Below are 14,658 nucleotides of genomic sequence, written 5' to 3' on the forward strand. Positions count from 1 at the left end.
ACGCTCTGTGTGGCATTAGCCTTATTCACAGCAATCTGGCTTAATTGTGGGAAAATGCGAAGCAATTTTCCTCAGTTACGTCAGATCACCTCAAGCAATATACTTTACTTGGGGGATCTTAATGTCATGCTATGGAAAGTCATTTTCAGAATATTTCTACAGTAGCTACAGTAATACAGATTTAGGGGCAGATTTATCAAAGTACGATTTTCGGATTGTTAAAGGTATGATTGGAAAAAATTCAGAGCAACTACAATAATCTATGATGTGCATTAATTGTCTGAAAATTAGTATTGTGGTCCTACGAAAATTTTGTGGTTGCGATCCGAAAGTTACAAAATTTTTGTATCCGAATGATTGGAAACAGTGTGAAACCTTTCTGACTTTGAACCTTCAGTGCATGATTTTGGAGGCCTCCCATAGGACTCAATGGTACTCTGCAGCTCCAACCTGGCCAAAAGAAAGTCACAATACCGAAGCTTGAATGAATTCTGAAACTTTCGTATTCGTTGCGACAAATACAATTTTTTCCGCACAAATTGATGCAAAGCACGAATTTAACGAAAATATTGTGGAAATAACGCAAAGTTCTATAAATTCGAAAAAATACAAATTTTTCTAATTCGTACTCATTCGGACTTTGATAAATGTGCCCCTAGATATGGGCAACAAATCTTACAGGATGCCATTGCCCTAATAATACATTATAGCTTAATAGTGTGCCTCTCAGACAGAAATTGCCAACTTTCACCTTTAATAAGGATTTATATAAAATAAGCCTAAGATAGGGCTGGTAATATTTAATGAAACTATGCACACAGCTTATCTGGGTAGTTCTTTATTAAAGGTGGTGGTTGGCAAACGTGTGGAGTAAATTTGGCAACATTGTTTAAAGATAACTTTAAATAAGTATAAAATATGAATATGTATAAATTCAGTTTTAGGGCTGAGTTAAAACCTTTGAAAGCATGCATTCATAAGTGTGCTTAAAGGGATAAATTGGCTATTTGTTTTACTGTTTTGTAATTTTTTTTTTTTTAAATAAAAAAATAGTGATTCTTTGAGCAGGAAGATAATTCAGTCTGCAGGGCAGCAATGAGCTTAGTGATTTACACGGCATTCACTGTTCCATATGTTTTCAAAACACATACTTTTGTTAAATAGTTATATAATACTATAATACAAAAAAAGCACAAGCATAGTCATGCTCTTTCTTTCTATGACCCAGCAATGCATCTGATTAACCAATCCCATATCTTGGAGCTCCTTGAGAATTCTGTTTCCCCCTTCCCCCTTCTCAGCAACTAATTGGTTTTCATGAAGGGTTCCTTGGGTTAAGCAATTTATAAATTTGTAACAGGTGGATGGTGGGTTGGTGGAAAGTTAGTTGTGCTTTTGAATGAACAGGTGAGTGTTGCTTGGTGGGAGAAGTATGTGTGTAGGATTTTTTTGTATTGCTTATTAAGGATATGAGTTAGTAAGCACATGACCATTAGGATTTGTGTTTTAGACCATTAATCAAAGTTTCCCAATTTATACTTTTTATGTTTCTAGGTCTTTTGTGATTTGATAGACTCTGCTGTTGTGCTGTGTGTGCGCAGTGGCCTTATTTCATGTATATTCCCCAAGCCTTTGAAATACCTGTGATTGCATTAAGATATATTGCCCCTGAGCCTGTGTAATACCTGTAATAGTTCTGTTAATACTGTGCCTTAGTCTGTGTAACATTTTCAGTGGCTCTATTTAATATATATGCTTACTGATCCTGCCAAATAGCTCTATTAGGTCTATTAAATGTATACTCCCTGTGTAATACCAAGAGGTGTCCTATTAATTGTAGTGCTTCTACTCCTTGTTTGTTGCTTGATCTTGTGTAGTATCTGGATTTCTGTTAAATATATGGTCCCAGATACTGGTAGTTCCAGTAATGTACTAAATACGTGGACTCTGAGCTTGTGAGGTAACCAGTGATATTTGGCATATGGCATCAAAGTGCCCTGAAAATAAAATCTCTATTACAGCAGAGTTTCAGCAAGCATCAGGCCAAATGCCTATGTAATGCTCACACCACATTGGTGTGCTTGTGGATACAACCAGGAAAGTGGAATAAGGTGGAGGGGTCTGTGTATGAGCCCTAAACTGTGGTAGATATTCATACTGTCAGAACATATATGTTGTAAATTCATATATATATATAATTATTTTTTTTTTTTTTTTACGTATTTGTATTGCTGTTTGCTGAGCAAAATGGTATGAATGATCTGTAATCTATGTAAACTGCTGCGTAAATGTGCTGGGCCCCATAAACATTGTAGACATGGCTGCTGTAACCAGCATGCTGCTAAAATATTAACTTATTTTAACAAGTGAACAGGCTTCACTCACTAGCAGAGCAAAATAAAATTGGTAGGGTTGGCTCCTTCTGAAAGTTCAGACTGCGGCACAATGCAATGAGATTGAAGCCTACACACCAATATTACAACTGAAAAAAATATATATATTTGGTAGAATAAAATTTTAAATGGCATGTGTCAGTGTAATTTATACATGAAAAGTACACCATAAAAATAATTATTCCTTTAATGAGGAATACATATGCCTTAGGACTGCTTGTATTTCATGTGTCAAATACAGGTGATGGGAATCTGCCTTTTAAAATGTGCTTTTTGTAATATCCCCAAAAGTCATTAGGTTTTATTTTTGGCCCATATGTTCAGGCACAATTTATTTATCATTGACTACATAATGAAGGTGATTAGCAAGCTAAATGCTATACTGTATGTTGCCTTTATTTTGTACAGTTGCTATTGTTATAAGGGCTCTTACACACTGGCACACTTTATGCTTTTAGAAACACATGCTGAGTGCATAAAAATGCATATATCTCGTTTCTAGGCATTGCATTTTTGTTAGTGCTGAATGCAGCCCTCTATTCAATTGACTTCTCAACATGTAGGGCGCAAAAAAAAAAAAATACAGGACGTGCCTTTTTTTAAAATCCAGTCCTTAAATTGTAAATATTTATATTCTGCCATGAGCATGCAGTTAGTCAGAAGTGCATGTGTGAGTGCTTTTCTTGCTCCAAATGGTCACAGTGCATTTTTAGAGCATAAAAATAATCACAATCATATTTTCAGAGCTGGGTTGAGGTCAGGGGAGGCAATTCAGACTGCCTAGTTAAGCCCAACTATTAAGTAATACAGATTTTTTTTTTTTTTTTTTTTAATTTAGAGCATTGCATTTCTGTTTGTATATACAGGTGTTTTAAAGATTAACCCTTAATTGCATTTTTTTTTCTGTAGCATTATCTGAAGTGGTTAAGTAGTAAGGGGTTTGCCCACTGTTTTCAGATTTGGCGATCCAATGCAGAAGGCATTTTTCCATAACATTTGATCACCCCATGTAAGAACAATGACACGCGGTTGGTTTTATTGTGGCTTTTCCGCTTGCTGAAAATATCTGCCCTACGCCTCGTCTGGCATTAGCCTTAGGGTCATTTTCACCAGGAGTCAAATAACCTGCCTCTGTCTTTAGCGTGAGGAAATGCTCAAAGAAACCCACACAGACCATACCAGGGACCAGGGTTGCACATACAAACTAAAGCATCAAACTTTAACAGTTTAAAACCTCTGCAATCCATTTTACTGAGCTCCTGCACAGAATTCTGAAGCTAATTTTTGAAATTTTAATTTTCGGGGGAACAAATAGCAGAAAGCAATTGAAGAGAGTTGTTTTGTAATAGTTGAAAATTGGATAAATATATCAACTGTTTGCTTCCATAGCCTTAAAAATGAACACGACGGCACCTCCCCCAGAAAATGGGCAGTATTCTACAAACCAGCCAAGGCCTTTCTTTTATGCACAGCCAACAGCACAACTACCTTTCCCAAATCCTTGGTACCTTGGCCAGTTGTACAATCCATACTGCGTTCCTGGGCCAGGTAAGATCTAATACTTTATTGTATGTATATCTTTGCTTTAAAAACTGCATGTTCACTTAAGTTGAAATGTGATCCTATTTTTTTTTTTTTTTTTAAAACTAAAATCTCATTTGTGGGAAATGCCTATAAACATCTACTACTTTTATCCAGAATGTTTGGGACCTGGGGTTTTCCAAGTAATGTCTTTCTGTAATTTGGATCTCAATATTTTGTCTACAAACACTAAACCCAATAGGATTGTTCTCATCCAATAAGGATTAATCTTAGTTGGGACCAAGTATAAGAGACCTTTTTATTTAAAAAATTATTTGATTATAATTATCCTGCAATGTAACTGTCATTCGGTTTTTTTTTTTTTTTTAAAAAAAACCTGCCCAAAGTCTCTAGCTTTTCACTCAACCATGGGTGTTCAGCCATTGTGTTTATTCCCTTTTGACACAACCTGCTTATCATGGCCAGTCTAAACTACCTTAATAAACTGCCACCAGCTTATTGCCCCTACCGGCAATAAGCCAGTCACTTCTGTTATTATAAAAAGACCAGCACCCTTTTGTTTTTCTGAGAGCTGCTCTGAGTTGGGTCTGGAAGTAGCAAACACACAAAAGTGCATTTTTGGTGTTACTGTTCCTTTCACAAGTGTAACATATACTTTAGGGATATACAAAACCCTTTAATTAGGTATTTGGCCAAATACTCCTCAAGGGATTCTTCTGAATACTGAACCAAATACAAACCCACTGTGCTGCCGGCAATTGCCGGTGAGAAGAAAAAAGCCAGTGCGCACATGGGACTGTTATAAAAAGGAGAACAGGAGTGAAAGGGAGACCTCATTAAGGAGTAAAAAGGAATTATTGGTGTGAGCACAGAGAAATCTCTTCACAGCACAGAAACAACTGCTTTTACAGCCAAACAGGTGGCCTCTAAGGCCCAGGTAGTAGTGACCAAGGCAAGCTTGAGAACGGAATCTATCCAAGTCAGGAGGCTCTACAGGGGAATCTGCGTAGACAGAATTTTGTTCTCGCTGTCCTTGCAGGGGACCTTCTTCGACAGATGAGAACTGAACGTTGGTCTAAGCATTGTTTTTGTGATATTAGAAGTGTGCATTTTTTTTCTTTCTATTTTAATGCTTCTGCTTGCTTTTGGCTGTTCTAAGTACAGCTTGGGAATCTGAATCTTGATGTTTTATTTATCTCTTTCGGTTAGTCCAATATGTATGGCACAACTGTTGGTAAAGTGACATAGCATATGATGGCATTTCTCTCAGTGCTCCAGACACTCTGCTAATCTAGGTTAATGAACTACAGCCTCAAACGCCCTAATGTGTTCAAGTGTAGGGCTCTAGTGGTAGTTCTGAAACTGCTTGTGACAAAGGTGGTGGAAGTGGACCTCGCAGCAGACCATATTCCACCATAAATGTTTATGTGAGCTAAACACAAAACATTTTATCAGGGGCAAAAACAAAGAAAAGGACTAATACCACCAGGAGCGAGGGTACCAGAAGTTGACAAACTACTGGTGCCAGGTTCAACCAACATACTATTTTCTCTTAGTACTCCACTGAAGTGTGTGTGTACATCAGGATCACACAGGGCATGTGAGATGTCACTAACACTTCTAACACAAGCCAAAATTTGAGATCTGGTGCACAATTTTAAAACCATAATGATCCAAGCCTTTAAAGATTCTTCTACTCATTACATGCACATAAGGTTGCCAGAAAAGTAAGATTTACACACTTATATGGGGCCTTTACCAAAACTATTGGAAACAACTGAAGATTGTGTGCTGGCTGATAAAACCCCCAAATGCTTTAATTTATGGATTTTATTGTCTTTATCTAAACTAATAATAGTTTTTATTGTCTTTATCTAAATTATGCTCCCCCCCCCCCTCTTTTTCCCTTCTCCTTAGGCTTCAGAGGTGGAAATCCCTATTTTCCATACTACTCTGTTGCTCTCCATGAGTACCCTGGATATTTTGTTCCCCAGCCTCAAATGAATACTAGGATGAGCAGAAGACCTCATTTTAATCCCCATCCACTTTCCCCAATGTTTTACCATGCTACAAGATTTAGACACTACAGCAGTCCTGGGAGAAGAACTGAAACCAAAGAAACCCAGACTGATCCACGGCAACAAGAAGTTGCTTCCAAAAAGCAACTGAGTACAGACAATAAAGGCTGTGATGGAGGAAATGTAGTCTATCATTCTTCTGGAATTAGCAGCACAGGAAACGACAGTAACCTGGAGAATGTTGAGATGTCCATGTCTCCTGCAACATCAACACAGGAAAGGGACTTTCATAAAAATGCTTGCAACTCGACCCAGTACAGAAACATGCCTCCAGGAAGCTATGCATATGAGAAAGAGGAGGTAAGAATAGAGTATGGAAGTGGTTCACCTGCTGCCATACAGATGTGGAAGTCTTATAAAGAAACCATACCAATATACGATGTGGCAGTTGTTAAAGAATTACCAGAAAATGTAGTGCAGCGAGATCTTTTTTGTGAGGGTGTATTGTATGGCCCTCAAGCAGAAGGCGAGGAGCTTGCTGTGCAGAGTGTTGCCTTTCCAAACAAAGATGAATGTAAAAATTCACTCCCTCCTAAACTGTGTATTGATACTATTCAAGAAACAGAAACCCAAACCACAATAGTTCAAACAAGAGAGCCCCGATATGAAACTAGCAAGCAGGGAAAACAAAATCTGAAAATTAAGGCCACAGTGGAAGCAGACTTACCGACCATGGTGATGGAACATGTTGAAGTAGTTAGTCCTGTTTATGATGATCCACAGATAAGTGCACCTGAGGATTCTGATGAACATAATGTCATTACAAATGGTGACCTTATAGAAGGCTCAGATGTCTGTACAGAGCAGCAAGATATCCAAAATCAGCCATCCTGTAATGGAGAGGTGAAATTGGCTAACAAAAGTAGCATGTGGACAGATGATTCCATAGAGAAATTTATGCCATCACCAACATGGCTGGCTTGTTTTGAAAATATAGATGCAAACTATGATTATGATGTTTATTCTTCGCAAAGGAAGCAAAAACGACCAAGTGTATTAAGTGTTACTTCAGAAGAGCTTTCATCAAGGGATGAAGGGTCTTCAATGGATAGTGCTTCTGTATCTTACTTTGTCCCTGATTATATTCTTAGGAAAGGTTTGTATTCTTTCCGAAAAACCACAGAGGATTTGGAGAGGGAAACCATTAAAAGCAGTGGTTCTTTAAAGGAAGATGAAATACCTATGAAACAATCCAGTGGCCAGTATGAAAAATACAGGTCTTCTGCAGCAAAACCTAAAAATGTTTCAAGCAGATGTAGAAAAATTGGAGTTCCCCTGAGAGGTCTTAGTAGAAGGAAACTGTACTCTGTTAAAAAGAAGCCAAAGAAGAGTCAGTCACTGTCTGAACCTGAGGACTCGGAGGAATACTGGGTAATGGAGGAAGAAAACTTGCAAAACTATGACGAAGGAGATGATGAAGAGGATAGTGATGAAGAGGAGTATTACTTTCAAGAGAGCCTTCCACATGGGCAGGTGGATATTGGCAAAGGAAGCATCTTTAAGCAAATAGCTCAGAAGCGAATTCTCTGGAAACCTGCAAAAGGCATGATCCCAGCACAACTTATTGGATGGCCTGTAAAAGAAAAATTGGTGTCTAAAAAGGGTGCTTATGACACACTAAATCAGATGTGTCGACTTAAGGATTATAATGGCAGTGACTATACTATCTATGACAAGCAGATTGCAAAACTAAACCGAGGCTTCAAAGAAATCTCTGAGCAGAAGAAATCTCTGCAAAAGTCAGTGGGTGGTAAGTTGAAGACTCTTAAGACCAACCACCTTCTCCCCATAAAGCTAAGTGTTGCATATACTGTGGATCAGGAAAATCTTTCTTCAAAGGCAGCATTTTTTTTAGACTGTAGCAGCCTTCTGCATTCCCTCCTTTTTAGAATCAAAATGTGCAGATCTTTAGCAAAGTCCTACAAAGCATCCAGTTAGACAATAGTGTGTTATGTTTTAAGGTCTTTTAAAAAAGTTTGTGTGGGTCTGGATTTATCTAGCTTGCCATTTTTACTAGATTTTATTGTAAATAAAGGACTTTTTTACTTTATAGCTTATGTCTAGCTCTTATTTGCATATTAAAAAATGTGTTTAATTTAGGAAAAGCTCAAAAGAAAACCACTGGGACAGCTGTTGAAGAGTACTGGGTTGGAAGAGGTGCTAAACCCAAATTCCCAGAACCTGCATATTATTTGCAAGATCCAGCCAAAATCAAAGAGCAAGGTATGAGTAAATAGCTGGCTACAGTACATTCTTGAATTTGAAATACAGATGTTTAAATGGGACCTGTTGCCCACCCACCCCACACCCCAACACACACATGCACAGTCCTTTGCAAATAAATATAAAAAATCTACCTGCCTGTTTATAAATTCACTTTTCCATTCTGCACTTACTAGATGTCTCTGCACCCTCACACCCTCTTACTACTTAATGCTCTATAATGATGTAGTCTGGGCATGGGCATCAGACCCCCCCCCCCCCATTCTGGTGCATACACAGGTTTTATATCACTCCAAAATCTTGTGTCCACAAAATTGTACCTGCTTGCTGTGATTGTGAATAAGACTGAAGGAAACACTATAAAAGTTTTTTGTTTAAGAAAAGTTTATTTTGCTTAACTAACACAAAAGAAAGGCATTTGGAATTGATTCTTATGGTGACAGGTCTTCAGGGGTGGTAGAATACTGATGTCTTTTCCTGAGAGCACTGCAGGGTTTAAATCACCTGGTATATCATTATGAAGGCAGCTTAGGAAGCCTTTCTTGCCAGCCCTTCATATGTTATGATGATGTATTGATGAAATAAGTTTTTTGGGCAAATTTCTTGTAGACCTTAATACATTGAGTCCCTCTTTAATTATCTCTAGACCACTTTTATTAATCTGGTCTTGGACATTATGGCTATTGTCTAGGACTGTGGTGGTATTAGACCTGTAAGGCCAATGCTCAGGGGTGATGCTGCCATGATTTTTCTAATGTTTCTAGCCCTTAAGCTTCCTAGATAGTTGCATAGGCTGCTAGACATCTAGTTGTCTTTTGCAGCTATTTCAAGTGTGGGTTGTATAATTTTTGTCTTGCTTGTACACAGCATGCAGTACAACAATCGGTAACCACTATGGGCAGAAGTGGGATTGGATGATCTGAGTGATCTCTCCAGTGATTTTTACCACTATCATGGATGTGTTCAGTTGATGTTAGGTTTTTTTTTTTTACCTTTTTGAGCATCCAATGGATGGTATTCATGGAACCATAGTGAAACAGCCAGGAATTCTGGAAGCTGTATGCTGAGCCTAGAAAAAATACATACTAGGGGCAAGTGAAAATTGTTTTGCCGAAACTCTCTCCAGCTATTCTATGGGCAGTGTCTTCAGTAGGCCTTAATTTATATATATTATTTATAATATATTTTATATATAAATTTTATATAATATATATTATATATATATATATATATATATTTTTTTTTTTTGTGGTTGTAAAATGTATCCTAGCAGCCAACCTTAGTTTGAAGAAGATACTGGATTATGACTAGGAAAGGGCCTAAATAGAAAGATAAGATGAAACTAGCCTCACAGAGCAATAGATGGTGGTTTTTTTTCTGCATGGGAACACAAGAGTTAATTGATCCCACTTTTCTGTTGGGACTCTACCCACAGTAAAGCACTAAAAACTACATGTCCACTGTTATCTGACATTTCAAGGTGTAATCACCTGCCTACCTAAGGTTCACTATCCCCTTGTGCAGTACAGGATCTTTTTTTTATATATATATATATATATATATATATATATATATATATATATATATATATATATATATATATATATATATATTGAATGCTGTTTTCTCTACTTTTGGGATTTAAAGGTAACTTGAATTATGCAATGTCTAGGGGCAAACACACTTCCTGTGATCCGCAGCTAGATGCTTATTAAAGCAAAAGGCTCAAGCCCAAAGTACAGGCACATACAATAGTATGTTGGTTCTGAACTTTTATTGTACTAATATTATGCATAAAAGTTGCACCGTTAATGTCTTGTTCATGTTTTTAGGCTAGATGTGTGTACTGTAAGTGATTTTTCAACTTTTGAAACAGTTATTACCATTACTAGGGTAAGGACTTATTCAGTTAACATCATGTTTTTAGATAAGCCTCCAAAAAAGAAAGGAGCTCTCAAGTATTCTAAAAGAAAACAAGCTAGAACTGATCCAGAAGAAGTAGAAACATGGGAGGTTCCTAGATCCTTCTTGTACAGAGGTAAGGAGTAAAGCATATTTCACAAAGATAAACAATTGTTTTTCTCTTATGAGAAAGAGCTGGTAACTGTATATTGTGATGCAAAAAGGATTGACCATTTTTCTTTCTAGATCCTACCATGTTTGTTGGCAGTTTATATCATTCTATACAAGTGTTCAACTAATCTTGACTAAATTTTTTTTTCTATGCAAAATACCATTGTAGCCATGCAGCCCATCTGTTTTTTTGTGGGGAGAGAAGTTTATCAGTTATAAAGTATGTGTTGCTTAGATTTATTTGTATTTAAAAGTCCCTACAAAAAGGGAAATTTAGTCACACTTTAATACTTGAAAACTGTATGCCCAAACAATGTAGGTCTCAATTGCACATAAACCTAAAGGTAGTCTGAATTGTAAATAACTTGTAACTATAACTTTTTGCTTTTAGGCCATGGATTACGGAAACGTGGCACCAAAAAGAAGTAGATGAATGGCAAACTGTAAAAAAAGTGTATATATCTCTTAAACAAACTTTGTATATTGTGTTTTCGCATGTAATATTTTACTCCTGAAAAAGGGGTCCTACCTACCCACTCATTTTTGCATTTTTGTGTAAACCTGTGGTATATTGCACACTTGAAGCTAGAGGCTAAATTGTTTTGAAAACAGACACACTGAAGAAGAGAATTCAGTTTTGAATTAGAAATAATATTTGAAAGAATAGAATTTGAAATGTATTTGACATATTGAAATGGCACACTAAAAAAAAAAAGCACTTTAATATTGTATATAGCACTGTGTCCACGATGTAATAGCATCAAATAAAGATTAAATAAACTGCAAACAATGTACCTAACAAATTAGGGTTTTTTCTTTTGGCGGTGGTAGCTTATCAATAGTTTCCTAGCCCTTAAAGGACATACAAACCATACATTTTTCTACCATGCATATAAATTAGGCACATCTTCCACACCGCATCACCGTACTGCATATATCCCCTCTGTTTACTGGCACCATAACACTTTCCTAAAACAAATGGCAGCTTTCAACCAGCAGCCATGTTCCCTCTGACATACCTGTAATCGGTGACATTTACATCTGCAAACAGCACATATGCGTTGTGAAGCTCATGCAATGAAGAATGCAGACTTACATAGACTGTCCCTTAAACCGATTCGGCAGCTAATTGGCCCATGGATGGGCACTACCGAGGGGACTGCCCAACCAATATCTGGTCTGAAATCGGGCTGATCTCGATCGGGCAGGTTTAAAAATCTAGTTTGATCAGGGGCCGCATCGACTCGTTGAGGCGGTCCCCGAACCGACTTTGCCTATACCAGTCGTTATAATTCGATTGTTTGGCCAAGCGAGCGGATCTTAAGGGGATGTTGCTGCCTTACTATTAACGTTTTTAACAACCGGAGTGGCTCCATTCGATTTATGGTCAATTAAAAACTGGGTCTATTATCCCTAGATGCACATGGAGTGGCAGCTGGCCAAAAACATCAGAAGGTTAATGTAGCAAGTAATTTTCCTTCCATTTAAATTAATTGGGTGAGCTAGTTGCTGTCTGTGATGTGAATAATGAAACTAGCCAACAACTGGCCCACTGGTGTCATGTAGGAAGGAAGTATAAAGTTGATATTTTGAGGAAATATAAATATTTTTTTCTATATATACAAGGAACAGACTGACACTCCTACCCACCCAAAAATATTTCTTGTCGCAGGTAAAAGGGACAGTATTATGTAATATTACCCTGCACTGGTACAACGGGTGCTTTTGCTTCAGAAAATCTACTAATTTATGTAAAAATGCTCCCGTGTAGCTATGGGGGAAGCCATTCAAGCTGAAAAAGAAAAGACGCATGTTACACAGCAGATAACAGATAAGCTCTGAAGAATCCCATTATATACTACAGTTTATTACCTACTATGTATCCGGTGCTTGAATGGCTGCCCCCATGGTTACACAGCAGCTTGTTAATATGAACTATAGTAGTGTTTCTTAAGCAAACACCCCAGTTGTACCAGTGCAGGGTAGCAGTTCATTATATTTTCATTCATTAAACACACAAGATTTGTTACTGTTCCCTTAATACATTCTCTTGTTGGGGGTGAAGTATGAGCTAGCTGAGAAGTTTAAGCTTGGAATATTGGAATTAAAAGGGCTAAACTCCATGTGTGATTTTGATCAGATTTTTAGATATACCCTGTAGTTTCCTGTTGGTGGATGTGTGTGAAAGCCGCCGCCACCACCACATCTTCTATTTGGCTTGTTGCGGTACAAACACTTTCTAATCCTAATTTTGAATTTATCTTTTTCCATTGTCACAATTGGTAATTGACATTCTCACTGCTCTTTTCACTATTCTGTGTCTTGACATTAACTCCCTACTGGTTCATAAAGATTTATTGGAGAAAAGATGAACATCCAGCCTTCTATAATGAAATCCACCGGGGGTGAGAAAATAGCAGTTTTTTTTTTTGTAAGGTGGCTCATCTAACTGTGAAGGTTTCACCAGCATGCACGCACACCGCGCCTTACATCTTCAGATCCTGCAGCAGGGAGGACACAAGTGGAGGGAGGACACATGTCCGTCCACGGGGGGAGGGGGGGTTGGGTGCGCCAAGCGCGTTACATCTTCAGATCAAGAGTCGGCAGGGCAGACACAAGTGGAGGGAGGTAGGGGGGAGGTATGTATGGCATGGACACAAGTGGTGGGTGGGTGAGCGCAACGAGCACGTTACATCTGCACAACGAGCCAGAGTAAGTAATTGGTACAATAACTTGTTATTTACAAAAATTAAATTTGTACTAAGTCCAGCATCAAGAATTATTTTGCCCTTGTAACTACTATTGTAGTACTGTGGTGGGACTGGGGTCCAAGTACTTGATAATTAGTATAGCAGTTTCCTTAGCATTCCTAAACTTGCTTTTGTCTGCTGCTGTAGCATTTTTCTTTCCCTAAAGTTATCTATTTATTTGATTATTGAAACTTAGCAGTAGCGGTTGCATTTCCCACCCTAGGCTTATACTCGAGTCAATAAGTTTTTCCAGTTTTCTTAGGTAAAATTAGGTACCTCGGCTTATATTCGGAACGGCTTATACTCGAGTATATACGGTATACTAATGAGGATGAGGTCCCTGTCCCAAAGAGCTTACAATCTATTTGAAGAGACAAAGTAAGAGCAGTGAATGTGATTTTCAAGGTGCTTTCCAGATGCAAGGTGGTAGCGAATTCCAGAGTGGTGGTGCAATCGGTGAAAAGTTTATGCATGGCTCAGCATGTATATACCATCTGACCAGTTTTACTTTTGCACTGTTTATTTCAGTGGTCCTATAATACTGCCTAAGCCTAGCTGTAATAATTAATAGTTAAAGAATGGCAACAGTTTAAATTTTTCTATACTTTGTGTTGCCCTACACTGGTAAAAGTTGTTTTTGCTTTAGAATCACTACAATAGTATATACACAATGTTGTGTAGCCACTGGGGCAACCATTCAATCTAAAAAATGGATCAGGTTACATAGCAGATAGGGATATGCTCTGTAGAATACAATGGTCCTCTACCTATATGTTTTTAACCTCCATAACCCCCACTTTTGCTATAGACAGATATAGTATAAATCAGAGACATACGTGGGTTGCCAACATGTATGCATTTTAGATCCCTGCGGAAGCTCCATGGAAGGTACCTCATGCTACAGAATGAAGGAATTTATGAACTTGTTGGACACAGTGAGTGCAATTATTTAAAGTAAACAATACACACTTAGGGGGAGATCTGTCAACATTCAAGTTAGATTTTTTTTTTTTTTCGCGATTTCACGAAAAGCGGAAGAATAAGCTTAAGTCAATAACACTATATAGTATCTGCCACGTTCAATAAGAAAGGACTTTCTTCAGCTCCATCAGAACAGTATGAATTGCCTTTTAAGTAATATTCAGTCGGTCACAATTTAAAGGAGAAGGAAAAGCTAAGTCACTTGGGGGTGCCAAAATGTTAGGCACCCCCAAGTGACTTTAATCGCTTACCTTTTACCCTGGGCGGGTGCCCCTGTTAGGAGAAAAAAGCACCAGCCCGGGGTACCTGTAGGGAGCGCTTCCTCTTAGCCTTTCCTTCTCCTTTAAGCAGTGCTACAAAGCAGGCATTTCTATGCTCTATAACTGACTCCCTCTACTATGGCAGCTTGAAAGGAACAATTTAGGAATATCCTAATCAGTTGAAGGGGCTTAACACTGTACATGGTACATAATACACTCAACGCTTTTTTGGCAGACGACTGTTACTGTACATTTAGGGGCACATTTATTAACACTGGAAACAATCACCAGGAATGTTGCACATAGCAGCCAAACAGCAATTAGATTTGAGCGGTCACAAAAGCAAACATCTGATTGC

At 37.9% G+C, this 14,658-nt stretch overlaps 1 protein-coding gene across 1 annotated transcript; it reads left to right on the forward strand.

Annotated features, from left to right (window-relative positions):
* The first annotated feature begins 1,304 nt into the window (after positions 1-1,304).
* On the forward strand, positions 1,305-11,108 carry velo1. The gene is made up of 6 exons (XM_012965501.3): positions 1,305-1,407; positions 3,783-3,941; positions 5,853-7,763; positions 8,114-8,236; positions 10,164-10,274; positions 10,701-11,108. The coding sequence occupies exons 2-6, from the start codon at positions 3,791-3,793 to the stop codon at positions 10,736-10,738; spliced, it is 2,334 nt and encodes a 777-aa protein (XP_012820955.1). The 5' UTR covers positions 1,305-1,407; positions 3,783-3,790; the 3' UTR covers positions 10,739-11,108.
* The last annotated feature ends 3,550 nt before the right edge of the window (positions 11,109-14,658 follow it).

The sequence above is a fragment of the Xenopus tropicalis genome, chromosome 6, assembly GCF_000004195.4.
Source record: "Xenopus tropicalis strain Nigerian chromosome 6, UCB_Xtro_10.0, whole genome shotgun sequence".
Lineage (NCBI taxonomy): Eukaryota > Metazoa > Chordata > Amphibia > Anura > Pipidae > Xenopus > Xenopus tropicalis.